Source organism: Anopheles darlingi, chromosome 2, assembly GCF_943734745.1.
Source record: "Anopheles darlingi chromosome 2, idAnoDarlMG_H_01, whole genome shotgun sequence".
In the NCBI taxonomy this organism is placed as follows: Eukaryota; Metazoa; Arthropoda; class Insecta; order Diptera; family Culicidae; genus Anopheles; species Anopheles darlingi.
Genome location: NC_064874.1, coordinates 35,276,903 through 35,304,799, shown reverse-complemented (window position 1 = coordinate 35,304,799; position 27,897 = coordinate 35,276,903). Strand labels below are relative to the sequence as shown.

Sequence of the window (27,897 nt, the reverse complement as noted above, 5' to 3'; positions counted from 1 at the left end):
TTGTATCTGTTCACAGCGCGAAGTACGTACTTCGGAACTGATGTTGGTAAATAAGCTGTTTAAGGCAGATATAACGGCTGAAATTGAGGAGATTCAGGAGCAGCTCCGTGAGACGACTGAGAATTCTAATCCCGCTTCTGACGACGTGATATGCGTATCTTCTTCGGATGAGGAAAAACCTAAAACCAACCGGACCCAATCTGGTTCGCCGCTGATGCCGTTAACATTGCTAGACATAGAGGATGCTGCCCATAAGAAGGAATCACCAATCATTCAAAGTGCATCGGGTGCTAGTTCAGTAATCACTAGCGTAGATTCATCACGAAAAGTGAAAACTGAAGGAGACTCTGTAGGAGAATTGACTGGCAGCAGCAAAGATCCTGCAATGTTTCAGAAATCGAGTAACGTGGATGGTTCTTTCCACAGTTCATTCCAACAAACAGCGGCCCGATCATCGATGATTGCTTCCGTACATACGACCACTACAAAAACAGAATCGCCCGGACAACGTTGCACAGGAAACAGCATACATGATAACTTGAAGAAAGATCCTCCGGCGCTAGTAGATACATTCGATGATATCGAAAGTGAAATAAAGCCGAGCTTCATTATGAAGAAATGTGACGACGCGGGTGGCGGAACGGTGGACGAGAAGAGATCTACCGATATGGTGACGACGTATCACGATACGTTAGTTACACCATCGGCCCCGCCAACGTTGCGGTATTTCAATCAAATGCAGCCGAGCACTACACTTCCCAAAGAGCCAGAGATGGGGTTGTTTTCAAAGGATATCAAACGTCAGTCTACAACGACAACTGCTGTTGTTCCTCCGTTGGCAGCGGTGATTCCAACATCTATCAGGGAGTCATCAGACCTATCTGCTAACACCGAACACAACGAATCTTCGACATACGATGATTGGATGTGCTTCCCAAAAGAACTCAACTATTTTACCGGTTCTAGTGAAAACTGTACCGGCACTGTTGAGAGTGAACCCGGCAGAGATGGAAACTCCGGAGTTGGTACGACCGGTAGGAAAAGAACACCCGAAGAAGAGATTAACGAAATGTTCAATTCCAATGACTCGAAGCTAGACCAGTTGTTCAGCGGAAGCACTAGCATGGACGATAAACCACAATCAGCGTCCTCATCCCACCTCGATTCTCCGTTAACGGAGTTTTTCGACGTACACCAGCAAGCACAATCCTCAAGCCTAACGACTGCAACTGGACCATCAAGCAGTTGTAGTACCGCAATGTCTACGTTACATCGCGCAGACGAAAACGTCTCCGAGATTCCAGCCACAACAGCCGGCAATTGGACGTCGTCGGTGTTTCGTATCGCTGAATCGTCGACGAGTCTCGTCGATGGTACAAGCTACACACATAAAACGTCCAGTAACTTTGACATTTTGCAACAACAACAACAGCAGCAATCGATCAGTGGTTCTCATACGAGTCAATCGCATAAACGGCATTGGTCTGCGACTACCAGTAGTAGTTCAACAACTAATCTTCTGTACGCGTCGGACAGCACCGATGAATTGGCAGAGAGCGGCACCAAGCGACCGTGCCTCTCCGGCAACCGCATAGATGATCAACAATTAAACAAAGAAAATGTCGGCGGAAGTGTGGCCAACAGCAACGCAGATAGTGACAGTAAGACGCACAATCGTTGGATGGAGAACTGTGCGGCACCAGGCATGGAAAGTAACTCGTCATTAATTGTTACTCCTACAAATCGCCACCATCATACATCCAACGTTGGCACAAATGGTCCCTCAACAGCGACGCCAACTCTGCGACAGCAAGGTAACGAACATATTCATCTAAGCAGCCCACGTAATAACTCGCGTAATGCTACTGTAGCTACTGGGGAAGATATTGCCGGAACGCATCTGGATAACATTACGTGTGCTTCTATGCGGATAGCCGGTGCGAACGGGGGTGGTGATGGTGGTGGTGTCATAATGGGTGGATCAAATGTTGGTTCCAACAGTGATCCCCTAGTTGGCCAAAGCACAAATGAGCGAGAAACGGGTGAAGGGATCACATCTAACATCATAATGCTCGGTAGTTCTAACATTAGAAGTACTAACAATAACAGTCATCATAGCAGTACGAATAGTAATGGTAGTCATCAACAACAGCTTCATACAACACCAACATCAACGAAGCGAACTTCCTGGAATGGTGACATTTTGCTGGCTTCGGCGACTGACGACGTTGACAGCCACCATCGACATGTGCTCGATATGCTCGACACTAATCTTAGCCTAAGCCTAAATAACCTTAACAGTATCTGTAGTGACACTAACCTGCTAGACAATGGTGGCGATCCGACCGATATGGTGTCTCATCATCACCATCACCATGATCATGGTCAGCAGCAGTCACAGGAGGAAGGATTAATGCTCCACCAGCATCACCATCATCAGCAACATCATGATGAAGCACAACTTCTTCATAATCAGCTACCAAATCATGCCCATGGTCACCAGCAGCAGCATGTACAACATCAATTACAGCATAATCACAATCATCACATCGATGCAATGGGTGGTAGTGAAGGCAAGGCCAAAAGTTGCTTCAGCGAGACAGAAGATCTCGTTACAGACGATGGTGGAGTAAATATAGATTCAGTGACCAGGGATGAAACGACGAGTCTAATGCTTGGTGACGGTGGTAGAAGTAGTGGTGGCGGTAGTAGACGCGGTGCCAATTGCTCGCAACAACAACAACAACATAACACCCATTCCAAAATCAACTATATTGATCGTGATCTTTTAGGAAGCTTGGATTCGGTCTCCGACGACGTAGATGGCCGAACGCCCGTTATTAGCATGCACCCGGGTAGCATCCTCAAAGATGGTAGCGGAATGGCTTCCACGTTCCAAGATCATCAACTTCAACACCAGCAGCAACAGCAACAGCAACAGCAACAGCTGCTACAGCAACAACATCATCAGCATCAGGCTACGCTACACGATCTACATCATCTGAACCCACAGCTCACATTCGATGCACTCAGCGGAGCTAACTTTGACGAGGATATAAGTCGGCAGGTGCAGAACGCTATCGATAGCATACTAAACTTGCAGAGCAACGAAACAGATCCCGCCGCATTGCACTATTCGCTCGACCACTCGTTTCTCACCGACAGTCCACTGACCAGCCTATCTGGTCACAGCAATACTCTCCAGTCCTCATCTTCGATGATTGGAAACAACGTTCACTCGTTGCCCCCCGATCTTACGCCCCAATCCATGCCAGTTCAGCACCGGCAGCAGTCATCGATAGCAGCCGTCCAGCATGTAGGGCTCGGAAAACGTAAATATCCGACCGATTGCCCATCGCCAATGGTTGGTATTTCGCCTGAGGATGGCAGCCCGATGGGTCCCGGTAGCAGTGGTAGCAGCAACAGTAGTAACAGCACTATCAGCAGCTTGAGCAGTGCCAGCAGCAGTACAACTACCAATCTTCTTGTCAGCGCAATGACTAACCAACACTTTGGCTCGCCAGAAACGGATCCGATGAAGGCGATCATCAAATCGTGACAACTTCACAACAGCAATGCTTCAGATGGCTATGGTAGTCTAGCAGTACCTGACACTGCGGCAATCGATGCTTCTGTAGGTCTGGTAATACCCTAATAGAGTTAGAAACGAATCGACGAACACATTTTGATTCCACACACGAGCATCTGTGTTCCAGAGCAGGATTAGGGTTGATTTCGTCACAAGCGTATTAACAACTTTTTTTTTTAATTCATTGCAACAGTTCTTATATTGATCTTCGGATATGCTTACCGTGTATCTAGAGCACGCGATGTTTGATTATTAATCAAGCCATTTAAAAACACATGTCAAACCTGTGTAGCAGTTGGTAACAGATTTATTGATATCGTTATACCTTTTCGATCCAGTACAGTCGGTGCAAACCATGTGCACAAGAAGACGTTCTGTTACAATGTCCGTCTGTTATTTATGATTTTACCCATCCTGATTTAGATTATTTTCGATAACGATATGAATGTCTACACACTTCCAACAAGTTTACATTTTTGGCTATAAGTAAATGAAGTGACAATAACAATTCATCAACAACCAATCAAGCTTCAGAATCGTTTTATGCTGTTTCTCGTTTGGTAATGCTTGTTTTTATCATTTGTTTCTTTCATTTATTAAATAACTTCATGCCCTCACCATTGCCCGTAGGACCTCTCATTATCGAATTGACGATCTCACAATGTGTTGATTTGCTGAAAAGAAATACCAAGACACATCAAGACTGTACGCGATGATTGCGGCGATTAAACATTGAATCCTACTAATGGCGATATACTACTACATACGAACTGGTCTTCGTACACTTTGGTTCTCGATGTCGGTTGTATTTCAGTGACGAGCATGTAAACAGATGACAAGCGATCCGTTAGCTCGTGATGATTTGATTCAATTTCGAACGATCGATTCCAATGAATAAAGACGAACAGCGCAGGAACCAGTGCTGGGTCAGGTGCAGCATCTAAGCGTTGTGGCGATGATCGTGACTTAAGACAGAGAAAAATGGTAGTTTAACTAAGGCGGAAACAAAAAATAATTAAACGAGTAAGTTTAGTCGTACGTAATATATATCTATACAATTGTACATATTCTCTCGCGATTCATGCAGAGTGAACACAGACACACGGATAATAGAAAGCCCCTATTCTTATATAGCTGTGTAAGCTTAAGCGTAGCATTGTGGCACTAATGAGATGAGATACGAAGGTGACGGAAGCGAGTGAGAGAATCGAAGCTCGCAAAGAGTGAAATGCACATGGCGAATGCAGTTCCCAAAAATACCATGCAAATCGTATCAGTGTACCAGTGTGACGAAAACGATTATCAACGAGCGATTCTAATACTTAGCGGGACGCGCAGTGTAAACGTTGGCGAATGCGTTTTATGAATTCAGTCAGTGTATCAGTCGCAGCTGCTTCTGGTTGCCTCTGCACGACGATGGAGAAATCATAATAATATGTGCGTTTTAAACGAAGTATCAAATCTGGATTTTTAAAACGGCCCAACAGATTGTGAACAGAAAACCAGATCTACCCATTTTGGGCAAAGTACAGGTTGAATATGGTTTTAACATAAAAGCCGGCCGTGCGTGTTGGTTTCATTTCTACCAGTGCAAGAGCGGCTACAAAAATGCTGCAGCACAATCTTATACTAAAACGGAAACATAACCATAGCGAGAAGAAGAAACCACAACAATAATCAAAATCAATATTAAAAAGTACGGACCACCAATCGTTTCCTCCTTTCCCTCCTATTCTATTGAAGAATGGCGATCAATTTACGAAACCAGATTGTATAGAAAATCGTCGTGGATGTGAGATATAAGGGGGATTTACTAAATGCACGCAGATAGACACTCGCCAAGGAGTTTCTTATGTTTCGGTATGGTGTCTGTGTACTCCCTCCGCATCAGCTTTGTGTGTTGATTTTACCTCACCGTACTCGCCTCGTCTTTATTATTGACTTTGTCGACCAACGTCGAAACGTTTTTGGAAAATCGAAAATGGTCATCTGTTCAGGCGAGGGCAGATCAATTATTCAATGAAACCAATTTTAAACAGTCAATCGATTTTTAGCCAATAGCCAAACTCTTGATTGCGGCTGCAATAATCAATATCTAACCTGACAAGAGACCAGACCACACGAATTCGAGCAGGAAAAGCAACCAACAACACATTTTATCGATTTTGACAAGTAGCAACCGGCCGATCATATTCAATCAGAATATGTGCTCAAAATTTTGATCAAATAGCCGCCATTGGCAATCAATGCTGGCAATGAACACGAGACATTAGAAAAAATAGCCTCTCCAATACAGGGTATCCCATGCTTCTTCATTATGGGTTCGTCTCCATACTTATGCGTTGTAGTGAAAAAAGCGAATGTGTTGTAATGATTGAATGGACTGGATTATCAAAACGCATACGATCGGCACGTTAAAGCTTCTGTTAAATAATTTGATTCGAGCGAAATTATGGTTTCACATTCATTTTTGTGAAACCATAATTGACAAAATGGCTGCCACGTGGACTGTGAATGTACAACGGTAACGATGATCAACAAATCCGTTTACTCTTGTGGGAGGGTCGTTTTATTATACTAACAATGCTTCACTTTTCACCTCCAGCGTCATAAGCGTTCGCAACCCGGTGAAGTAGAACAGGATTGAAGGAGGGCAGTTGCAGCGTGATTATGTTTTTTTAAAACATATATAAGAACGGAAGAGCCGTATGTTTAGGCGTGATTATGTTGCGGGTTTCTTTTGTATATTCGGTCACGCGAACGTAGACAGTTAGAAAATGCAAATGATAATGATGTAAGGCTTAAAATTGTAGCATGAAATCTATCTTGATGCCAAGCAAGATAGGCAGGATGTTATAGACAAAAATTCACAGAATTTGCTGCCTGAAACGTGTGGTGCATAAAATTAATTAAACAATTACACGAAACCACACGACGTTATCCATAAGTAGGTAATTGGTTTTCTTTCCTTTCTGTTTACATATGATTATTATTATTTCTTTGAATTAATTTAATTTAATATTTATGAAACTCGTGAGACAGAAGCAACTAACAAAATGGCGCTCCACAAGACACACACACTAAAAACAATGCTCATTCGCTGAAATTCGGTGGCTTCGAGTTGAAAGCTATCGTATGTACTGATGCGTACAGATGAAGTACGTAAAATGCCGCTGCAAGCGATCGTTAGGTTGGTTTCTAATTTTAACCAATTCGATAGCCGTTCGGCGCAAGTTTGATGGGGACGCTATAAGAAGAGCGTAAAAGCGAGTGAGACGAGACGGCGGGAGTGCACGCACAGGAGTTGTGTTGACAAGAAAATGAAAGGGAAAACCTTAGATTAATGGAAACAAATGAGCATAAGCACACGATTAGGCGTCACCGTGTGCGCTAAGTTGAATAAGACATATAATAAGTGTACAGCAGCGGATCATTCGGGCGGTAGCGCCGGCGAAGGCCGAGACAGTATCACGGTAACACAATGTTTAAAGAGAATTTGACGAAAACAGAAAATAATCTATCAAAAATACAATAAAAACAGATGATTTTTATTGAATACACACAGTAGCAATACTTTTGAACGGTTCGATCGGTTGACGAATATTCGTGAAAGAAATGGTGTGTTGCCTCGCATCTCTTGGGTCGGTTTCTCATCCAGTGATTCGTAGCAGGTAAACGTCCCTGTCCGTCCTCGAAGTAGAGTGTAGAGGGAATGGAAAGTACCGGTCATGTTTTACAATTTCTAATCGTCATTCCGTAGCAAATGTTCTAAGGTATGAACATACAGTAAAATTAGTTTTTATTAAAAACCATAGATTGAATTGACTGAGTTGTGTCGTCAGCACCAGAATAATATTAATGACGGAATAAGTAAGTATAGCTGGCATTCTATCGGTACTGTGCTTAATGCTTCTCTTATTTTACATTATTTTTAGTTAATCGAAGCCATCACAGAAGACGGCTTTATAACCATCCTCACCATTTCCCCATAAAGGCCAAAGAAAGAACAACTGTAAAGTCGCAAGAATTCCACATTGTCGTTCGCAAACGTACAATTGACTTACGCACTTAGCGTCGGCAAGCGTCCGCGTGCTTTACTCCTTCGGTCCATAGCACAAAATGGCCCAACATAGGAAATGGCCCTACGGCACCCGTGCGTCGTCACGAGTAGTGACCGATCGTCCAATTATCGGTCGAAGCGGTGCTCATGCACTGCATTGCACTTGTGCGGCATGTTAGACATGCCATGGCGGACTGGTACCGTATGCTATGTTGCGATACGTGCGGTACAGTTTCATTTGATTCATTAAATGCTCTCCGTCCGTTTCTCCGCTAATTGACCAGACGACCATAGTAACGTGCTGGCGTGTTGATGGTGTAACGCCTAACCTACCCTAAACGGACACACGGTGCCTACATACCACCCATTCACACTCTGCGGTGACCCGTGGTTGGCTTAGTAACTTAGCGTGCTTTTTTTTCATATGTTTACGCTGGCCCATTCCCCAGACCAAGGTGCAATGGCCGCCATTCTTACCGGTAGAAGTTGATCGGAAGTATGCACACATCATCTCAATGACACCTTCATGAGAGAGCCCCCCACGACGAAGCGATCGGATGCCTGGGATACTCTACAGTCTAGAGCCATTTGATTCAGGGTCAAGACGATCACCTCCCCCGGTCGATCGGTCCGTATGTCTCCTACATTGAACCGCAATCGATGACGCTGCCTACTCACGATGGTTGATCATGATCATGATGATGATGATGATGACAATTGGCACACAAACTAACCCGAACCCCCGGGTCGTCCCCGCTGGATCACCGGATGCTGTCGACCGTGGCCGTGAACGAAGGAGAGAAGGTGCGCGCACGCGAACCACGAGCTGTATGCCCCGCTCTAGACCGATACCCAGACCAGTCACCCTGCGATCGTTCGTGCGTTCGGATGGTGGTGCTTTTACACCCCTTAGTTGTTTTTTTTTCGTTTCGTTTGTAGTTCGTGCTTTTGTTAGTTGTGTTTTGTAAAAGTGTCCATTAGTATTCGTTGTTTTGTGTGTTGTGTTTTCGAACTTACCACCAGTGGCTTCGCCCGTGTAGAAAGGGAGAAAGCGTGTCCTGCCCCCTGGCCGGATCCCTGGAAGGATGGTGGAAACGAAGCTGGCGCAGTCAAGCTCACTGCCAAAGCTGGCCATCACGAAATCACCGGACGGCGTAACGACCACCGAGCAAACCAATGACCGTACGACGGTCACTGTCGCCGCCACCACCGAGGATCATTACGATCCCTCGGTTCGGATACTGCACATTCCCAAACAGACCGACGGTTCCTGTGGTTTCCATCTAACACGCAGCAAATGGGATCCCTATCCCTGGGTACGTGTGTACGGGATGGTCTCATCAATTCAAGGTCGTGCCCGCACTCCAGCATGCCTGTGCATTTGCATTAAATGATATAGGGAAACCGGAACCAGTGCATGTGTTGAGGCGTGCAGTAGTGCACGAAGAGGGACAACCATTGCCATGGACTTAAAATGGCTCCGTTGTTTTTTTTTTTGTGAATTCTCTGTTCACCAAAGAGAAAGTAACTGAACTGTTTACTGTTGAATTCATCCAACCTACGCAACAATTTCGTGCGAACTTTTCGGTGAATTCGGTGGAACAGACATTCCTCGGAATTCCATTAATTCCTTTTCGCCAAACAGTTGAGTTGGAGGTGGGTTGTTTGTCTCGATCCGGCGTGGCGTTCATTGGCAATTCGAGAGTCGCAGTTAATCGGATTTTTTTAGCGAGTCAAACGTATTCAACGCGTAAGAGCGTGTCGTTCTCCTTCGTCGATCTCGAACCGCTCGACCGGCGACCTTCACCTTCTCCGGAACCGAAACTTCAACCCACCCCTGGCCCGAGACCAAGCGTAGGATCTTGGCTCAAGGAGAACTTCTTATGGAACGGGTTATTTATGATACTTTTGTTGCTTATCTCTCTCTTTCCTTCTCTCTCTCTGTGCTCTTCGTCTGTAGGTCAGCGGTGTTGATGCAGACTCACCGGCCGAGGTGACCGGGTTGAAGGTTGGTGACTGTGTGTTGGAGGTAAGCATGCATATGCAACCACCCCTGGGTTGGGGTGGATAGATCATCGACCAAGACGCTAATACTGTCCCCCGGGTCCTTCGTACCCTTTCCATAGGTCAACAATGAGGATGTGCTCGGTATGCGGATCGCGGAAGTGGCCAGCCTGGTGCGCACGAAGGCGGACATTGTGACGCTGCTGCTGTGGAGTACCGGCATGGAACCGGCCTGCAATCCGGAATCGCTCTGTTGCGGTCCGATGCCGATCAACCTGGAACGGTTGACGGCCAGCATGCAGACGGTGGTGGCCGCACTCGAGTGTCCGGTGTGCTTTGATACGATCCCGCCGCCCGTCTTCCAGTGCCAGAATGGGCATCTCGTGTGTTCGCGGTGCCGGGTACGGGCCGAACGGTGCGCGATCTGTCGCGAACGGTACACGATCGGTCGGTCGCTGCTCGCCGAACAGGTTTACCAATCGATCACGGAAGCGTTCAATCTGCGCGAAGGTTCCGACGGTCGGCTTCGCGAGCGACTGTTTGGTGCCCGCTGTCCACGGCCCGTGCCCTCGAACGATCGGAAGAAGAGCCCCTACAACAGTGAGTCGCAGCTGACGGCGGCCAATGGAGCTGGGGCTGGGCGTCCGATACACTCGCACACGCACAAGTTTTTGGCCCGGATTATGGGCAAATCGAGTTCGGTGGAAAATCTGAGCAAAACGCTGCATCCACCACCGGATGTCGTCGGTGATCTGCAGGCCTCCAAGGGGAAATCGTTATCACTGTCGTCGAGTGAGATTTTCAAGTAAGTGGAAACCGACTGTTGGGCGTCTAGTGTGTCAACTAACCGTTCGTTTTCTTGCATTCTGCCCATTGCAGACGCGACAATTCCGTTTCGGTGCTACGGTGCCCATCAGCTAATCGGTTAGCACCGGAACTGTCCGCTTCGTACAATAGTCTCAGCATTCGGCGGCCAACATCTTCGATGTCGTGTAATGCTTCGGTCGAAAGTCTCGGTAGCATTCCGGAGCATGGCATTCATCTTACCGTACCGTCCCGTTTGCCGTCCTCGACTGTCTCGGCCACTTACCACTGTCCTTGTGGCGAGTACTGTAACGATTTGATTGCCGGTAGGTCTTGACCGCCGTTTGGCCGGTGGCAAACGGGTTTCCTCGTTTCTAATGTTCCTCCCCCTTCATCTCGCGTTGAACCGATAGCTGCAGAGCTGCAGGAACACGTTACCGGGCACCATCGGACGCCGATCATATCGTTTGGTTCGGCATCGGCAGAGATTTCGCTTCCCCCAAGGACACCGGTCGACAATGCGTGTCTGCTGCTCGTGCTCGATGGTCACAAGTTTTGGCTGAAGCTCGTCTCCGAAACGAGGTAAGATGTTGGTCGACTTTCAAGTCAACCTGGACCGTTTGAGCGTTTTGACTTAACGCCTCGCTATCTCTTCCTCAGTACGATCGGTGACATCTTTCTGTCGGCTTTGCTCGAGGGCAGCACGGAACAGGCCAAAAGCTATGCCCTCGAGGTCACTATTCGGAAGGAGGGATTCGAGCAGATTCTGGGTAAGGAGCTCATCTCTCGCTCCGCCGTCTACTCGATGGTGGACAAATCCTGGAACGATCTGGTGAATACGAAGGCGGGCGTTTTCTATACCGGCGTTTGCATACGGGCCACCTTCAGCCCGGAAATGGAAATTCTGTTAAAGGTTTCGATTAAACGATTGAAAGATCTGTGAGTTTTCCGCAAGGAAGTTGTGAGAAACGTGTGTATATATTATTAAGGTGCAATACATTGTTATGATTCGGTCAACTAGTTTCTTTATAAATCGTCTATGAACTCGAACGGATGGCGTATCTCATTATCAGCGCTCTGCATAGTATTTTTCCCTTATCCTTTCTTTTTCATAACATGGCTCAATTTAGTTTACTTTTATTAAATTTTGTTTTATACATAAGGTTGTACCACTGTAGGCGAATTGAAAGAATTTTAGAACTTCAAATTTCTGTTAGTTGACATAAGGGGAGAGCAATTGCTGCCATTCTGTATGGTTGGAATTTTTACATTTTAACTCACTCTTAAACATACGGCGAGTCAGGATATCGGTCGAGTACATTTTCATTGGGCTGGGATTAACTTTAATTTTGACGAAAAAAGAACAAAACGTTTTATTTCTGAGGCCCGATTGGGCCATAGTTTGGCAGTTGACAGAAACCAACAACTTGTTACCATGGCAACGGTAATTTGAGGCTTGGATCCAGAGAGATTTATTTCCTGAAGGTCGATCATATTCCACCACAAATGCTGTTTTAACGATATAATGAGCAAGTGATTTTAAAAAGTGGAATGATGTACATTCCACCAAAAGAGATATTATTTAAGGTATACATTGTGTTTGAACCTATCATGTATCCTTTTTCGGAAGGCGATAGGGTGACCCTGGGATTTGGGAAAACGTATTGTTCCGTGATAACATCTTAATCTTTTCGGATTTGGTCTGGATTTTAATTCCACAATCCTAGTTTAATAAGTATTATAACTAAATGCATGTTAATAGTGCTGCACACAAATACGTCAACTATGATTCAATCATAAATGGCGTCACCCATATGAATTCTAACCACAGCATGACTAAGTTTTACATTAAATACACATTTTATCGTGGTAATACGGATTACGGAAATTTATTTATCTTGTTCATATTGAGCCTTGCCCTAGATAATTTTCTGTACTAGATTAACTCAACATCATGCACAATACGCGTCCCTACACAGGCAAAGCATAACTATGCTCCCCTGCCCCTGGTATCCGATGAAAATCAATTTTTGGTAAAGGCTGATCAGTCTTTCGTCATTCCGATGTCCGATGCCCCCTACGCTTCCATCAGACGTACTCGCAACGTTCGCGCATCGTCGCTCTTGAAGCGAGCGCACTGTTTGCTCCGCAACACCTCCTGATAGCTATGCCCAAGCGACACGGGCTGACCATGCCAAAGCTCACCATCCACGGTGCTGACCAGCTGCACCTTCCAGCGGTTACTGCCTGTCGTTGGCTCATCATCGCTCTCGACGTGCCACAACCAGTACAGCGATTCCGTCGGTTCCTCCCGGCACCGGTGTCTCGAAACGAAGAACATCTGACTGGTGGTGGTGGTGGTGCTCGCGTTCTGCCGGTCGATGGTTGACTTTGGCGGGATAAGCAGCGTGACACAAACCAGCGAACTGTGGCCGGGTGCCGGCAGACTGACATCCACAGTGTCGCCGACGGTCACGTAGTACTGGACCACGCTCAGCTGATGCACCTTTTGCAAGTGAAGCAGCAAGTCCTGTTGAGTCTTCAAGCGCTCGCACTGCTGACCGGATGGACAGTGGTGTCCCCGGCGTGGTGCCAGGCCCGTGGAAGGGGATAATGAGGTTCGCTGCTCGATTGCCGGTGACGACGCTCCATTAGGGCCATTGTTTGCTTTCAATTTGATACCATGTTTATGCGTTTGACGGGATTCTGGCTGGTGCTGCTCGTGATGCTGCTGGTGCTGCTGTAGCTTCTGTCGGTGACTTCGCTGATGCTGGCTACGCTCGCTGAGTGGCAATCGGCGGCCGACAGCTGGCGGAACATCCCGTGATTGCTGTGGCTGTAGCTCACCCGATCTGCCTTGCTCCCGTTGTTCGGCTGTACGATGGGAAGAAGCACGAGAACAAAACATTATTAATTAACTCATAATACGCTGTCACGGCATAAATTGTTGCAAAATAATTACGCCTCCATGAGCGCCTCGTCCATTATCTAGGCAGGCTTCCTGTTGCTGCCAAACATGCAAGTATGCATTTTTATGTTTAGAGACATAGAGCACCGGTGGCGCGATTGTGTAGAACCATTTTGTTCTAATGTTCTGTGGCATTCCCATGTAATTGAAGTCAATTTGACCGATTATATTGCAAGGAACCACCATGGCTCGTAGCAGAAACTCAATACTTGATAGAAACCATTATGCTAGAATCGCAATGGCTAGAATACCAGCAACAGTTGGTGGATAGCACATTGTTAGCATGTGTTCCTCTGGCCGCTTCCTAATGGCCGCGTCATTATCGTCGTCATGACAGAAACATAAATAGGGAATATATTATTCGCGCTTGCAATCGTAGCAATCTACAGAGCGGTACAAGCCATTAGGAACCTCCAGGGTCGCCTTTAAGCTTAGTTTACTTAGCTCTATTTTAATTATTTCTGGTTACTTTGAAATACTAGTATATAAAAAGAATCATTGCATAACGATTTATCTTGACTGAAGGGGCAACTTCATGAGGTATTAGTGATAAGCTATCAAAGCAGTCAATAAATCTCTTTTAACAGACTCTTTTAGTTTTACTTTTTATAGGTTTTTATAAGTTATTCGTAGTTTCGTGATGTTTTAGTGACGCTACTTTGCTAACACTAACGAAATTTATCGACCGATGTGTAATTCAACATTCTTGCTGAGGCCTTTTGCTTCTTAATTCCCTTTTATTTGCTAACATTTTGAAAAAGAAAGTTATCCAGGGTACCTAGCTATTGGCATGCTCTAGAAGACTATTGGAGCAATTTCTACGTTCGGAAAAGATTGTTTTTAATGTTGATTGGTTTCAATAGATGAGATATGTCCAGGATAGTGTTAGGTTATTCGTTTTTAATTTGTTCACTAATCTAGTATTCCATTGAATGCATTGCATTCCATTTCCAAACTATTCACGGTTTCGGTTTCACAATATCAATCAAGTTATTTCATAACAAAAGAATCCAAAATGCTGGCTAATATTCTTTTAAGAATTAAACGAACTGCCAGGGAGTCAATCAGCAGGATTTTCAACTTTAGCTTTTCCTATCAGATGAATTGATAGCGAATTGTCATCAATAGAAAAGTATGGAAGTCAATGGAAAATGCCTAAAAAATGCGAAATCCCCTTCGAAACCTACCTGAGTAACCGAGCGTCTGGACCAGATAGTGGAACAGTTTGTCGGCGACGATGCACCGTACGCGACAAAGCACCTCGCGGCAGATCGGACACTTGTGCGTCTTGGCACGGCACGTCGAACAGAGCAGATGGCCATGGTTGCACTGCCAAGCCGGTGGCCGCACAATCTCCAGACACACGGGACACTCGAGCAACCCGGCGATACCCTGCAGACAGTTGGCGAACCGCGACAGCGACTGTGGATTGAGATTCTGAAACGAACGGACGGACGTTAGCATAAACGGAATCGAAGATCCATCTATCTGGTGTTACTTACGTTCTTCTCGAAGCCCGAGTTCCACAGCAACAGTCCAACGCCGGCCGTCGCCAAGCGGCTCGTCCGCTGGTCCCGGACACGCCGCGCAATGTCCATCACCTTGAGGCCGAGCAGATCTTCACCGTTCGCTTCGAGGACGCAATCACCGACGCGAACACCGGCCAGTGCCGCACATGAACCTTCGACCACTCCACTGACCCACGGATATGGATCCCAGGGGGTGCGACTCAGATGCAAACCAAGGCAACCGCTTCTGTCCGCCGGGACAAAGCAGTGCCGCAGCTGATCCGGTTCATGTCGTGGTTTCATCGCACCATCGATCAGTGCATCATCTTCGGCACGATCCCGGTCAGGCTTGACCTCCTCTTGCGCGATGTTATTTCGTTGAGTCGCTGACATGACCGCGTCGTTTGTTGGGGAATTTTCTTACTCCAGAAACGGAACAAAACCCCCACCCGGGAAACGGTGTCAGCCAATGTCTGGGATGTGTCCCGTTGTTTCTGCTGGTCCGGCCTGCTGACCTTCCACCGGACGCACCAACGATGATGGTTGGTTGATGGAGAGAGGGAGAGAAAGAAGAAGCACCGCGAGATGAGCGACGATGAGAAAGTGACGAGGAAAGTGGATGGTTAATGGGCGCGAATCAAATGCATTTCCACGCCACCACCGCGTGAGTGGAAAATCATGGGAAATGATAATAAAAAAAACAGGGATCCCCTCTCCTTCGCCCGCAGTGTGTCGGTATTTGCTTGGCCCTCTCGGGAAATGGGGACAATTGCCCGCCACCGGCTGCCAGCTGCCCCGGAGTTGAGGTGACGATTCGTTCTGGGCAGCTAAGGTTCAACCAACCATGATGGTGCTGCGTGGCTTCGTGGGCACCATGTTTGCCTCGGTCGTTGGCCCAATTGTGAGGGAGGAAAGATAATTTACGATTCGCACCGGAGCTCATCGCCCATTAACGAAAGAAAACATCAATGGAACGATCTGCATCTGGTGCTCGAGTGTAGGGGAAAAGCTGTGCGACAATTTCGAGATTCTGGAACAACACTCCAGGTCCCAGGTGCTTGAATGTTGGGCGTTAATCGAAGGATGATGTAGGGAAACATGTTTTACGAAATGATGCTACATGCAATAGTGATTAAGTGCTCTTCCTTTTTGGAGGATTTTTACAGCAGGTTAGGCATCGCGACTTTATCGCGAATTTCGAAGCAGAACTGGTCGCTGTAACTGATTGGATATCATAGACTTCAGTACTACAAAGTAACCTTTAACCCCTTGTCCAGATTATAAGAATTTAAGGCAATATACGATGGTAATTTCTATTCTCTAGTGTCCAAACTATGAGATTTTTGGGCCAGGAATTGGCCAAACCATAGAGAACAGACAATTGATCTGTTTTTAATACTAATTTAATACGGAATAGAATCCGTTAAATTCTTTTAAAATATGCAATTAATGGAGATTCTCCGATTCTCTGTCATTTTATTATGGTACGTAGCTAAGAAAAAGGAATAAGGTTCAACACCGGTCGAAGAACTGTAAGAAGAAGAGGTATATCGCTAGACATTTTTCATTTTCGCCAAAATATTCTAGTCTGGACAAGGGGTTAGTCTTATCCAAATGAAGGTTGCACTAGGAAGTGAAGAGTGATGGAATTATGACCATTGAACGCCTAGAAAGACGAACGTTCTTCATTTCAATTTTGACCTGAACAACTCATCTACCAGCTGCTTCATCTTTTGTCAATGCTTGACTTAAAATTCCAGTTATTTTGAATAGACACGTAATGAAATAATCGTTTCGGAATCCTAAAATTGAAATCCCTGATTGTTTTCCTTCTTCTTGACCGTTTTTCTGTTACTCATGAAGCATTATCGCTTGTTTGTTCTTTTGGACTTCCCCGAAACATGCGACAGTCATCCCCAAAGATGACAGTACCAGGCCATAAAAGGAGTCCAGCAACAAACTTGAAGACGATTGCGTACTTCCGAGGCTCTCTAGCTTTCAAATCTTGCCGTTCCTCGTCAGTTTATTAGTTATTGTATAGAACCAAAGTACCTTTGCTCATGGAAAATCGTTTCAAAAGAAGAATAGAGCATGCAATACCTGATGCACTACTTCAAATTGTGATGCTTCAAGGCAACTGCAACAGCACTATCAGTGTGCATCATATGTTCCACTGAAATCCTATTTCTCGTAACCCCCTACCCATCACCCAACACTTCCGCGATGTACCTCAACTTCCCGGTGGCCCAGATGAGCTTCCCGTGTAGCAGAAAACGAGGATCCCTCCGTCCATCAACCTGTTTGCCGTAGGGCGTCTATACAATCTGTAACACAGACGACACCGACTGGTCGTCTGGAATTGTTTGGAAACATGCGGACCACAATCAAGGTTATCAGCGTGCGTTGTGTTATGGTCAAACGATGTTTATCGCCGGACCGCCTTTGATACCAAGCCAAGCCAAGTGCGGCTCCTCAAGAGGGGACCCTCTTCAGAAAGTGCTTCAGTTGAGAGTGGCCGCGAAGGCAAACAAAACGTGCCCAGACGAGACGAAACGAGAGACGAGAGACCGCGCAAGATGCAATAGTCAAAAACATTAAACAAGATAAATGCACTGTACAGGGGCAACCATGACGCCACGTCCGCGACGCCATGCGGTCAATAAGTCGTTCCGTTATAACGCATCGTATCACGTATAGCGTGGCCCGAATTATCTAATAGCGATAGACGTTGTGGGGTGGACAACACAATTTACTGTTCGACATATGGTCACCGGTACGATGCTCATGCTGCTCTCCGGTCCAGGTCCCTCCGATTTCCAATTCAACGGTGGCTTCAACATTACATGCGTCCCGTTATGGTGCCGTGGACTGTCGTGCACTGGCACCGGACCGAATGAAAATAATTATCTAACCTCACCATTAGGTGAGCGTTACCAGCGCTCATTACGGTCCGATCCGAGGATTGCAATCGCGGCCACTGCACGCGCATCGGAACAATTGCAACCGCCACCCAAAAACGGCAACCGCGAACTCATCCCACACCATCCTGAAACAGACACACAGAGGGCATGGTGCATGTCACGGAGATTCATTAATTTATACCGCCCATTGACCACCGGAGCGAAGCGGCGGAGAAAGTGGTAGGACCTTGGTGATGCAACCAAACAGCATCGGCGTACACGGCACGGCATTTGGCATTCTGCAACTGATATGATTTATGACACTCTCGATACACTACCGATAAGTTCTCTCTCCTTTTCTAGAATTGCACACGCACAGAGCCACCGTTTTGCTGCCACACTAATGATGTGGTTCACTACCTGATTCGATTTTTGGGCGCCAGAGTCTGTATTGAGGTCACTAATGCTGCTGTTGCTGCTGCTGTTGGAGTGGATCACGATGTTATACCGTTATACAACACGCTACGCTATACTGCCCCGTTACTGTTCGGTTTGACGACTTGCACCATCCGTGGCGTTGGACGTTCGCATCGCAACTGAAACAACCGGCGCACTGGAACAACGTGGTCTCAAACCACGGCCGCCACGGCAGCGAACGCGCACGGTATAAGCGCGTTGGTCTGATTGGTTTACAGTTGGATTCCCGCGATGATGAAAGTCACCATCAAAGCTCGGTGGCTGGCCAGGTTCAAACCGGGACCGTGTGGGACCGCAAAGCGCGACACGCACATTACTCAACGCAGCAGCAGCACCACCAGCTGGTTGCCAACGAGCACCGATGATCTAGCTCTGGGAAGCTCCGCCGTTGCTCGTCTGGAATTGCGATTCCGAACTGTTGGAACCGGTTTTTTTCCCGCCACAGATCACCGGGCCTGTTGTCAACCGAGGGGAATTCCTTCCTCCTTTTGGGGGGGGATAACCGTTTGTGACGTAGTCGGCGACCTGCGTGCTGGCGCAGGGGTCTGTCTGGCCCAAGTCTCCCAAGTCAGAGCGCTGTTGCTGAGTTTATGCTGACTTGACATCATTTCACTGCCAATCGGAATGGCCTCCGCGGTAGGGCACGCGGAAGGCCACCGCGGTCGACGGCCAAACGTGCAAACAAAGTCGCCAAAATGACCTACGGTAACGGCATGGCTTTCGGGGTGTTGGATTTGCTTCCTATCAACACGGTTTGATCCGCCGGTTTGCTTCCTAATGCGCTCGATTAAGGGGTTAATGCAGAGAGTGGTGAATGGTGATTAGTGAGAGTGGCTTCGTTATGTTCTGCTTCAGCAACGTGCTGTTACGGTTGGAAGAAGTCAAAACGGAGAAGAACATGGAGTCGATCTGATGATTGAAACCAAACCAAAAACAGGTAATGGGCCGGATGTGACGCTTGAATTGGTTGTTCAATAACCGAGGCACGGCTTGAGGAAACGAAGCATAAGAGGGACAGATAAAGTGACAAAACACCGGGTCTGTGGCATAATATCCGGAGTGTGAGAAGAAATTGGTTCGTTTTTTTTTGTTTATTTCTGATGTCATTCGTTTCCATTGCTTTTCGAAGCAGCGAGAAAGAAGTGGTCATCATTCTCGTTCTTTTCGGAACATATTAAGTTCGCGGTGGAAAGTGCTTGTGCAATTAACGACAAGTTGGGTAGAACATTGTGGTAAAATTATCGAGTTTTAAGTGGCTTCATCATCAGGATAACGTGCGAGCATTGCGAAGCAGCGGTAAGTATCGATAACGATTCGATAAGCGGCTTTACATGTCCCACAAGAGTGGAAAACGGAAACTGAAATGCCGTGGTTGATGCCATTTGGTTATCTATTGGAAAAGAAAACTTCTTTTCTATTTATCTGTTTGCAACAATAATTGGATTGGCCGTCCTTTAAATCTGCTCGATGGCGCTTTAAAGTTGAGTGAGAAAAATTAACCAATTTTTCCTCACGACACCGAGAAATGCCCCCATTTCTTCAATCAACCCAAAAACTCAAAATTTTCATGTTCTCAATGTCTCAAGGTGAGCGTTCTCGCTCTTTTCGGCGTCGTGTTGAAGCACGGTAAGGTTTACCCGTTAAAGCCGCGAAGTGGTCCTGTAGATTTAAATTTCAAGCAATCATTGCTTTTTATAGGGCCATTATACTACTACTGGAATCGTGCGCAGCGCCATCTGTTGGCGGGTATCACAACTAGGCAATTTTAATGGCGTGAAAAAGCGAAAATAATAAAAAACGGTTACAAAACCGGAAATGGAGGCGTTCGATGATTTCTTTCCATTAAAATGATATCATCCCTCGTTCTTATTATTCTCCGCAGGATCACTTTAAATTAAATTTGGTTACGGCTGTTGTTTTTTCGAATTTCATTCGAGAGTATTCTGAAGAAAGGTTTCTAAGCATATGCTATTGCTATTCATTCATTTAGCGGTGAGGTTACTCTTCCACTAAGTCAAGTGTGTTAGAATGAACGCAGCTTTTTAATTGGTAAATCTGTATCCAAAGTATCGTACCGCGGTGTGCTGGCCGGTGGCCTCGTGACTCCCAGAGTCAGAGCATTTTATAACCGCTCGGTACACTCGAACCGGTACCGAACCGGCGCCGGCTTCGCACATGTTTATGCTCTGTTTGGCATCCATTTGATAAGGATTATCTTGTTTGTGCGTTACCGCAGAATGCAAATGTCGCCCAACGGTACACCCAAAACGCTCGAATGCCTCACGCTCTCCCTGGTCTGGATGGAGAAACGGAGAAACGAGTTTAAAAAAAAAGGAAAAAGAAAACCAAACAAACCATTAGTACGCAGAAAGGGGGGAGTGGCGCGGACCTACGATTACCAACAATCTTCCTCCCCCCCACCTTTTTTCAGGCGTAAGACGACTTCTTTGATCCTACCGCAAAACCGGAGACCGAGAGTTCATTAAAGAGTAATTATTTACTCAAACAAGACACCGATTAACACTCCCATTCCAAGATCCGCCCCTTCTTCTCTATCTCGTGGGCAAGGGGCTCGATATCGCTCGCAAAACACGGAAGCACGGTCACGATAAACGGATAATTGTCGGTTGAGACCCGAAGGTGGCCAGTTAGGTGGCTCCCACGCGTATCAAAGATTCATCAAACGAGCGTTTTCCCGTCGTACCGCGGCACCCGGGGGGAACACACTGTGGTGCACGGACACCACGGAAGCCAACCAACCAAGGAACACACGACGTTGGCATCGGATCCGGCAAGACGGACCCGCCCGAACTACTTTGTGGAATAGAATATCCTTTGACCTTCACTTCAGGCAGACGCCGTTCTCGTGCCCCCCCGTTGGGGGTGAAAACCGACAAATAATTGCAGGTTGTGGCCAACGTCAGTGGAGGTGATAAATTTATGGTTGGAATATGAATGCATTTTTGCTGCACGGTTCCCTGCGGCAACATGGCGCATCTGGTGCTGCTGCTGCTGCTGCTGCTACTACTTAGTCTCTGTTGTTGGCACACTCCTGCCCTGTTTGATGTCAAGAAGCACAAGAAGCACAACAGTAAACAGTCGGGATTTTAGTTGGTGGGACGCCTTATTAGACGCGAACTGCAACATCCAGTCTAAAGGAGGACGGTGGTACAAGGACTTGCACCAACCACAAACAGGAAGCAGCAGGGCAAAAGGATATCATTGTCAGCATTATGCGACCGAGCGCACCGAGTAGAATAGAATATGCAAAATGGTGCTGCAGCTGCTGTGGCAGACTTTGGGTGTCTGGGCTGGTGGCTGGTGGTTCCCCAAATCTGGCTACTCAACCAGCTCCTTTGTCACTTTCAGCTGCTACCAAAACACGTCCACGTCCGCACCGTGATGTTACCGATACCTGGGGGCCATAAATTTTGGTTTAACATTACCACACCTTCAAGTTCGAGCGGGAGGCGAGCGAGTCGCAGAAGACAGGCTAGCAGCTGAGGTGAAAAATCGCGAATTTCAAGACGCCAAGATACTTCTTGCTGCATTCCCCGCATAAACGCATATCCAATCTCTTATCGCTACGATTCTCGACAACACGCGATTTCGGATCGACGGACGGATGGAAAAGTGTTTCTAGTAGAGGGAAAAAAAGGACCATTTTTGGTGGGGTGAGTGAATGCAGATGGAATGGGAGGGATGACGCGACATATGTAAGACGACGACGACGACGACGACGACGACGACGACGACGACGACAAATTGCGACGGTGTGACAGTCAGTGTGCATATCCGGAGACAGAAGCGCGGTTGCGTTGCGACTGACATCTGATTTATGGTTGGCGTTCCGATGCCGGGTAATCGGACACGGATTCCGTTGAACGCATGCAATGGGGAGAAGCAAAATCCGTTGCAGGATCGAAACCTGCAATTGGGGAAACCTTGTTTTGCCGTTTTCATCATTGGGGATATCTGTTTTCGTATTCGGGCAGAAGATGCTCTCGAGAGGCAAAAGGTAAAAGAAGTGTAGCAACAATTGTAGTTGGACATTAGCATGACGTTGAGAATAGTACGACAATAGAACTATTGTACTATTATATTTATTTATAGTTCAATTGTTGTATTTGTATCATATAGGGTATGGTTTATTTATCAGTTCCACTATGAGAATTTTGAACCTTTCCATATAGTTGAGTATGTTGCACAGATCATGTTATTCGTCCAGTTCTATGTATTTATGACTATTTTACAGCAGATATGTGTACTCGTTCTTTTCTATTTATAGTTTTCGTTTTTCATTCAAAGCATTTTTCGAACATTTGCATTTTGTGCAGAATTCCTAACGGATAGTACCGTTTTTTTGTGGTGCGTTTGTGTTCTTCTATCATCGCGATTTGTGTTTATAATTTATTCCATGCTTTGCCGAGTCAGTTTATTTTTCTTTATTCTGTTTACTTCTTTGTTGCATTTACATATTTTTGCCATTTTATGGCAATCTTTCTTCTTCTTTGCGTTTCTTTAATTAGTTGATTTCCTATCTTTTTAACATCCAACTGGTTTGTTGAAACAGTCTATTGCTTGATTATTTAACATTGTTTTGCGAAATTGCTTGTTAATAATAAATCATTTAGATGTAGAATTTCAGGCTTTGTCTAGGTGATATTTGAATTACCTGAACAGTCGAAACCATGATAAACGTTGATGTTTAATTATACTTTACCACAGTCCTCCGTGTACGACGAATCTGTAAGATTCGAACGCTTTAATAAAGAAGCAGAAAACGCCACTACTTCACATTTTATTCAATGTTGTGTTTCATGTTAGTATTTAATTTCCAATTGAATCATTTGATCGAAACCAACAGAAACATTTCTTTCTTCTTGTAGTTTTGCATTCAAAATGATTAGTAGTTTATACATCTGAAACACGCCTTACATTTCCTTAAAATGGGTCTTTTTGTCTTTTCTGAGCATTTCGTTTAACTGACCTCTCGTTATCTTGCATCAACTTTGCCATACACTGTAAGTTCTATTGTTTCTATAAAGTAATTTATTGCTTCATTTCTCCCAAGACGAAGAGGCTTCCTCTTCTGATGAAGAAAGTGTTCTTCATAATAACTTAGAACGTTGGATAACATTTATGCCGTTTTCTTGGTCATGTCATAAATATATTGCCGAACCGCGAACCGCGTGCCTCAAACCTCTCGCACACCCTCATTAGAAAGTGAAAGAAAGAGAACAATCCGGACCGGAAAGCGAAAGGATTTCAGCAAATCAAAGGTTATCCAAAAAGGAAACGATCACGATCACCGGTTTTGTCCGCCGTGCCTTCCGCTTGTTTGCGCAGCGCAGAACGCCATTCCTCGGGTTTCTAATGACATTACCAAACATCATCACGACCAATTGTACCAAAAACCACCCTCGCTATGTATCGGATCCCGTATCGCATCGTTTAATTGGAAAGGGTTTCCCGGTGCGTCGCCCACGGTCGCCCCAGGAGTTGTCGTAGCCGCCCCCGGAATGGTGTAACCTTTTCTCGGTTTAATGTTTATCCTGCGCTCCTCCAGCGCCGACCGGTCATCCCATGAGTCCTAATTGACTCAAGTCCCTTTTTGCGGCAGTGCGGCCGGATCGCCAAACCTTCGCCCCGTTCGGTGGTGACCCATTCGGCGATTCGGGGTGGGAATCATCGTCAAAGGTCGGTTGCTGGAGCGGGGAGAGAGAAAGTGCAGCAGCAGCAGAAGCATTGAGCGCACCGAGCGGGGCACGTCCATTGGATTATATTTTACTTTCATTCCCTCACTTAATTAATAATGATTGTCATCTTTGGCGGTAATTAAAGAAACGAACCATTCTCTGGCACTGGCCAGAGCTCTGGTGGTCGAAGCAAGCACAGCACGAAGCGGTGGTCACAGCACCACCTGGACACCCAGGACATGAACCTTGCGGATAAGGATCGCACGCCAACCAACCCCAGTTCCGGTTCCCCCGGTTTCGGCCTCCAAAAACCAGGACATTAAGATGTCAGATGTGACGTTGTCCGCTCGTCCTCTCTGTACCTCTTAAGACCAGGGCGGAACCCTGATGCTGCTGTTGCTGCTGGTCAGCAGGAAATGTCTTAAGTTTTCCGTGTCGTCCAACTTTTTGGGTCTCTCTTGGGGCCATCCATGGGGCAGGGGGTGGGAGGTGGGGCAACAAACTTGCCGTGGGATATTTTTATCATTCCGGATGAATCTCTCGAATCCTTGGGTAGTGTTGGTGGTGGTCGTCGCCGTGGTGGACGTGTGAGGTGCACGAGAAGGATCAGCTTCATCCTCTGGGACCCGGCAGGAGGGGGGTACGATAACTTGGCCTCGAAGTTGGTCCCATCCCAGCCCAAAACACCGCCAGTCCGCCGGTCGCTCGACCATTTACAGACGACCGAAATCGGAATCATTCTCCTCGCAAAATGCGCCATGATGGATGACGGGCCAGTAAGTGATATCTCATCGTTTATCGTAGGCCGTGGTACAGCCCGGTCGGACCACCTTTCCGGGGCTGAGAGAAGTTTAGAGTGTCTAGAGAGCCTACACGGGGCCCCGGGGGCGATCTATTTTAATCTACGGTTTTTGTCATAATTTCCCTTCGCGCGAAGACGAATCCAAGACATTACTTCTCCGATAATCAGCACACCGGGACCGGAATACACCGACGTACGTCATGCTGGTGGGTCGTTGTCAGTTGAGTGGCCGAGACGATGGTTTCGAGTAGCAGCACTCTGGCCCCTAAATTGGCACCAACGATATGGCGCTTTGCCCAACGGTGGTCTTCAGGTGAAGATTCTGGAAGTTCCGTTGGGAAGTTCATCTGTCACTTGTCCAGTTTACGACAGACGGCGGACGGCGATGCGATGCGATGGCGTAAACATTTTATAAACTCTCCTATCGTCCTATATCCCGCGATGCGCTAGGTTGGGATCGATTGGAGGAACTGGTGAATGGTCGATTGAACCCGGTTCCCGGTCACGTTTATGATGTATGCAGTTGTTCCCGATTTTTTACTACATTCTCACACCGGTGCTTACCGGTTCCAGTGGCCCGCTCCGTGTGTCGCAGTGTGTAAATGAATTTAGGAAAAAAGGTTCCCCAGCACACACACACAGAGAAGGCGCGACCGTATCCTGGGGATCCGGTTAAGACTCCAGGCACGTGCTCCTGGATGGCGGCTGCAGACATGGACTTCCTTCCTTTGAATCCCCGATGATGGCACCATATTGTCCGTCCTTTCTCCTTCCCTTACGTTCACGCCTTACCCGGAATGGCCCATTTATGCCCGTCCACATATGTGTGACTGGGTGTGAGCCGACTGGACACAATCATGCGGAATTAACGTCATAAATGTTTATGACCGGACAGTTGGTCAGTAAGCTAGGGTGCTGCTGTGGATCCTTTCGCGCTGAAGCACTTGGTACCTGCTGTTGCTGCTACTTGAGGTGATCGATAAGATCCCGGGCCAGGTTAAATGGTGTGCTGCTGAAACCGGATCCGTCAATTGGGTTGACTTCCTGCGTGGGAAAAAAAACGGATGCTGCAGAACCGCGAGGTCACACCGGTTCGCAGTTAATTAACCATGGGAGGCCATGGCCCATGTTCTGCAGAAGAAGCATCGTGCATCGTCCGGATGCCGTATCGGGTCGTGGTGTGGCCGATTTATGTGTCTTTGTGTCACTTGGCGTGCCACGCAAGTAGGAAAATAAAAAAAAGAGGTCGTATAAGAGATATCAAAATGTCGTATAGACGATTAGAGAGAACGAAAAGGAGAGAGATAGAGAGAGAGAGAGAAAAGAGAGAGAGAGAGATAGAAAGAGAGAGAGAGAGATCTGCAATGAAGGCATAGTAATAAAAGGGGAGGGAAATACTCAATCCCTATCATCGCGAGGACCCGTCGCCCGTAAGGAACTGAAGCCATCGAGCGATCGTTCGCGGGGCAAAGTTCCTCGAAAGCCATCGAAAGAGAAGCAGGAGGGCGAAAAATGGTGAGGAATTCGCGGTACAGGGGGGGGCCTAGAATGGAAGTAAGGAAAGTTGGCAAGTTTTTTAGTGTAAATTTATCACTTTTAATGTGACACCGGCAGTCCATTCGCGCGACGCTTTTCTTTCTGCTTTCCTCGCTTCGGTGCCTTCTTCTTCGAGTTCGCGTCGCCGGTGCAAGGGTTGCTCCGATGCATGGCAACTCAACACATCCAACCAGTCGAGTAAGAGTAGAAAATGGTGGCACTGCTCGTGGTGGTGGTGGTGGCATAAAATGTCGTCGTTCGGTTGCTTCGCTAGCGTTTGGCCCCGGTCCCGATCCCATTTCCCGGAACGCAGAGCCCTGTGGTGGCCACCACCTGGCAATCGGCACCTAAGGCACACCATGGCCGGTACCTTGTGGCCGTGGAAAAGTCCTTTTGGTCGGAAAAGCATAAAAATGTTGCTCAAACCGACAACGACGACGACGACGACATTCGTTGTGATAATTAAAATTAATTTTATGGAATGTTCTACAACCCTGGAGCCTGGCCTGGCCTGGCCTGGCCCTTCCTTCCTCTTCGCTTAATGGGTTCCGGCGCCGGTGGCCGCATGTGTAGGTCCGCATGTTCACGCGCCGCATGGAGAAGAGAAAGAAACAGAGAGAGAGAGCGAGAAAGTGCACACCTTCAATTCATTAGCACGAAAGGGGGTGGGGTAGCATCGCCGTCCCGGAACGGATCTTCGAAACTCAGATTCGGTTCGCGAATCGAAACAATTCCGTCGGCTGGAGGACGGCGGAACGATGGTCACGGTGGTGGTTACCGGTTGCCATTTGGACCCTTCCTTTCGCTACCTTCACGGCCTGCTACGAGTGAGGCACCAGGCAAGCTACGATACCTGCGGATCGCGATGTAAAAATCGATGAAAATGGCATTCCTGGAGGGTCGATTCGAATGTGCCCATCGCCTACTGGGAGAGAGAATGGTTTCTGCTGATGGTCCTGGTCCTCGAGGTCCCGACATCATGTGCACCGTTGCCATGTTGAATACCTGAAATGGTCTGCAGTAACGGCATCCAGCGCCTCGTCGACCTCTTCGGCGCGCACACCAAAGACGGATCGTTCCGATTGGAGAGCTTTTCGCGCGAAGAGCAAGTTTTGGAAAATTGTAAAAGTTCCCCCGGAACAGCTCTCTTCAACACACACTCTCTTGCCCTCTCTGTCTTCTTTCGATGGCGATTTCTGGTGTCCTGAATTCAATGCTTCTTAGTTGCACGCATCAGCAGATACGGGACGCTGTAGATCAGACAGAGAGAGCGATAGAGAGCGACCAAGTCCTCGAGAGATCGAGTGTGCGAGAGTTTAAATGGAAAATCAATCAATCCTACAATTTTAATTGCCACAACCGAGCAGCAGCAGCAGCAGCAGCAGCGTTCGAGTGTCCCTCGTGTAGCGTCATAATCGGGGTAATTGAACGAAAGACACTTGGAACGCTGGACGTACATCCATCTCAAACCTGGACGACCATCGTCCCGTGTGCATCGTGCGGAGGAAAGCGATGTGTCTGTTGGTGTGTGTGTGTCTCTTCCCCGTATC

General features: G+C 47.0%; 3 protein-coding genes across 4 annotated transcripts in view; 2 read left to right on the top strand and 1 right to left on the bottom strand.

Moving 5' to 3' along the window:
• The window catches only part of LOC125950260 (serine-rich adhesin for platelets-like), a 42,251-nt gene extending 35,101 nt beyond the window's left edge, over positions 1-7,150 (top strand). Inside the window, exons 7-8 of the mRNA XM_049678077.1 lie at positions 17-1,814; positions 2,793-7,150. Coding sequence (XP_049534034.1) covers positions 17-1,814; positions 2,793-3,559 — 2,565 coding nt within the window. The 3' untranslated portion in view covers positions 3,560-7,150. The remainder of the gene's footprint in view (positions 1-16; positions 1,815-2,792) is intronic.
• A 1,442-nt stretch (positions 7,151-8,592) lies between these two features.
• On the top strand, positions 8,593-11,416 carry LOC125950280 (uncharacterized). Its single transcript, XM_049678138.1, has 6 exons — positions 8,593-8,965; positions 9,610-9,678; positions 9,776-10,458; positions 10,533-10,783; positions 10,871-11,039; positions 11,118-11,416. The coding sequence occupies exons 1-6, from the start codon at positions 8,735-8,737 to the stop codon at positions 11,398-11,400; spliced, it is 1,686 nt and encodes a 561-aa protein (XP_049534095.1). The 5' UTR covers positions 8,593-8,734; the 3' UTR covers positions 11,401-11,416.
• Positions 11,417-12,344: 928 nt separating this feature from the next.
• On the bottom strand, positions 12,345-18,396 carry LOC125950289 (uncharacterized). 2 transcript variants are annotated; one of them, XM_049678150.1, is made up of 4 exons: positions 18,254-18,396; positions 14,928-15,443; positions 14,613-14,862; positions 12,345-13,331 (listed from the first exon to the last, which is right to left on the bottom strand). In XM_049678150.1, the coding sequence occupies exons 2-4, from the start codon at positions 15,324-15,326 to the stop codon at positions 12,535-12,537; spliced, it is 1,446 nt and encodes a 481-aa protein (XP_049534107.1). In that variant the 5' UTR covers positions 15,327-15,443; positions 18,254-18,396; the 3' UTR covers positions 12,345-12,534. The 2 variants fall into 2 exon arrangements, with proteins under 2 accessions (XP_049534107.1, XP_049534108.1); XM_049678151.1 differs by having other exon boundaries at positions 14,928-15,440.
• Between the last annotated feature and the right edge of the window lie 9,501 nt (positions 18,397-27,897).

What these genes read in the sequence shown, in the direction of transcription:
- LOC125950280 (XM_049678138.1), top strand. Translation starts at nt 8,735, where the DNA reads ATGGTGGAAACGAAGCTGGCGCAGTCAAGCTCACTGCCAAAGCTGGCC. An exon ending in TTGGTGACTGTGTGTTGGAG is followed by an intron (nt 9,679 to 9,775) that starts GTAAGCATGCAT and finishes CCCTTTCCATAG; the next exon opens with GTCAACAATGAGGATGTGCT. An exon ending in CTGTAACGATTTGATTGCCG is followed by an intron (nt 10,784 to 10,870) that starts GTAGGTCTTGAC and finishes TTGAACCGATAG; the next exon opens with CTGCAGAGCTGCAGGAACAC.
- LOC125950289 (XM_049678150.1), bottom strand. Translation starts at nt 15,326, where the DNA reads ATGTCAGCGACTCAACGAAATAACATCGCGCAAGAGGAGGTCAAGCCT. An exon ending in ACTCGGGCTTCGAGAAGAAC is followed by an intron (nt 14,863 to 14,927) that starts GTAAGTAACACC and finishes CGTTCGTTTCAG; the next exon opens with AATCTCAATCCACAGTCGCT. An exon ending in CCAGACGCTCGGTTACTCAG is followed by an intron (nt 13,332 to 14,612) that starts GTAGGTTTCGAA and finishes CCCATCGTACAG; the next exon opens with CCGAACAACGGGAGCAAGGC.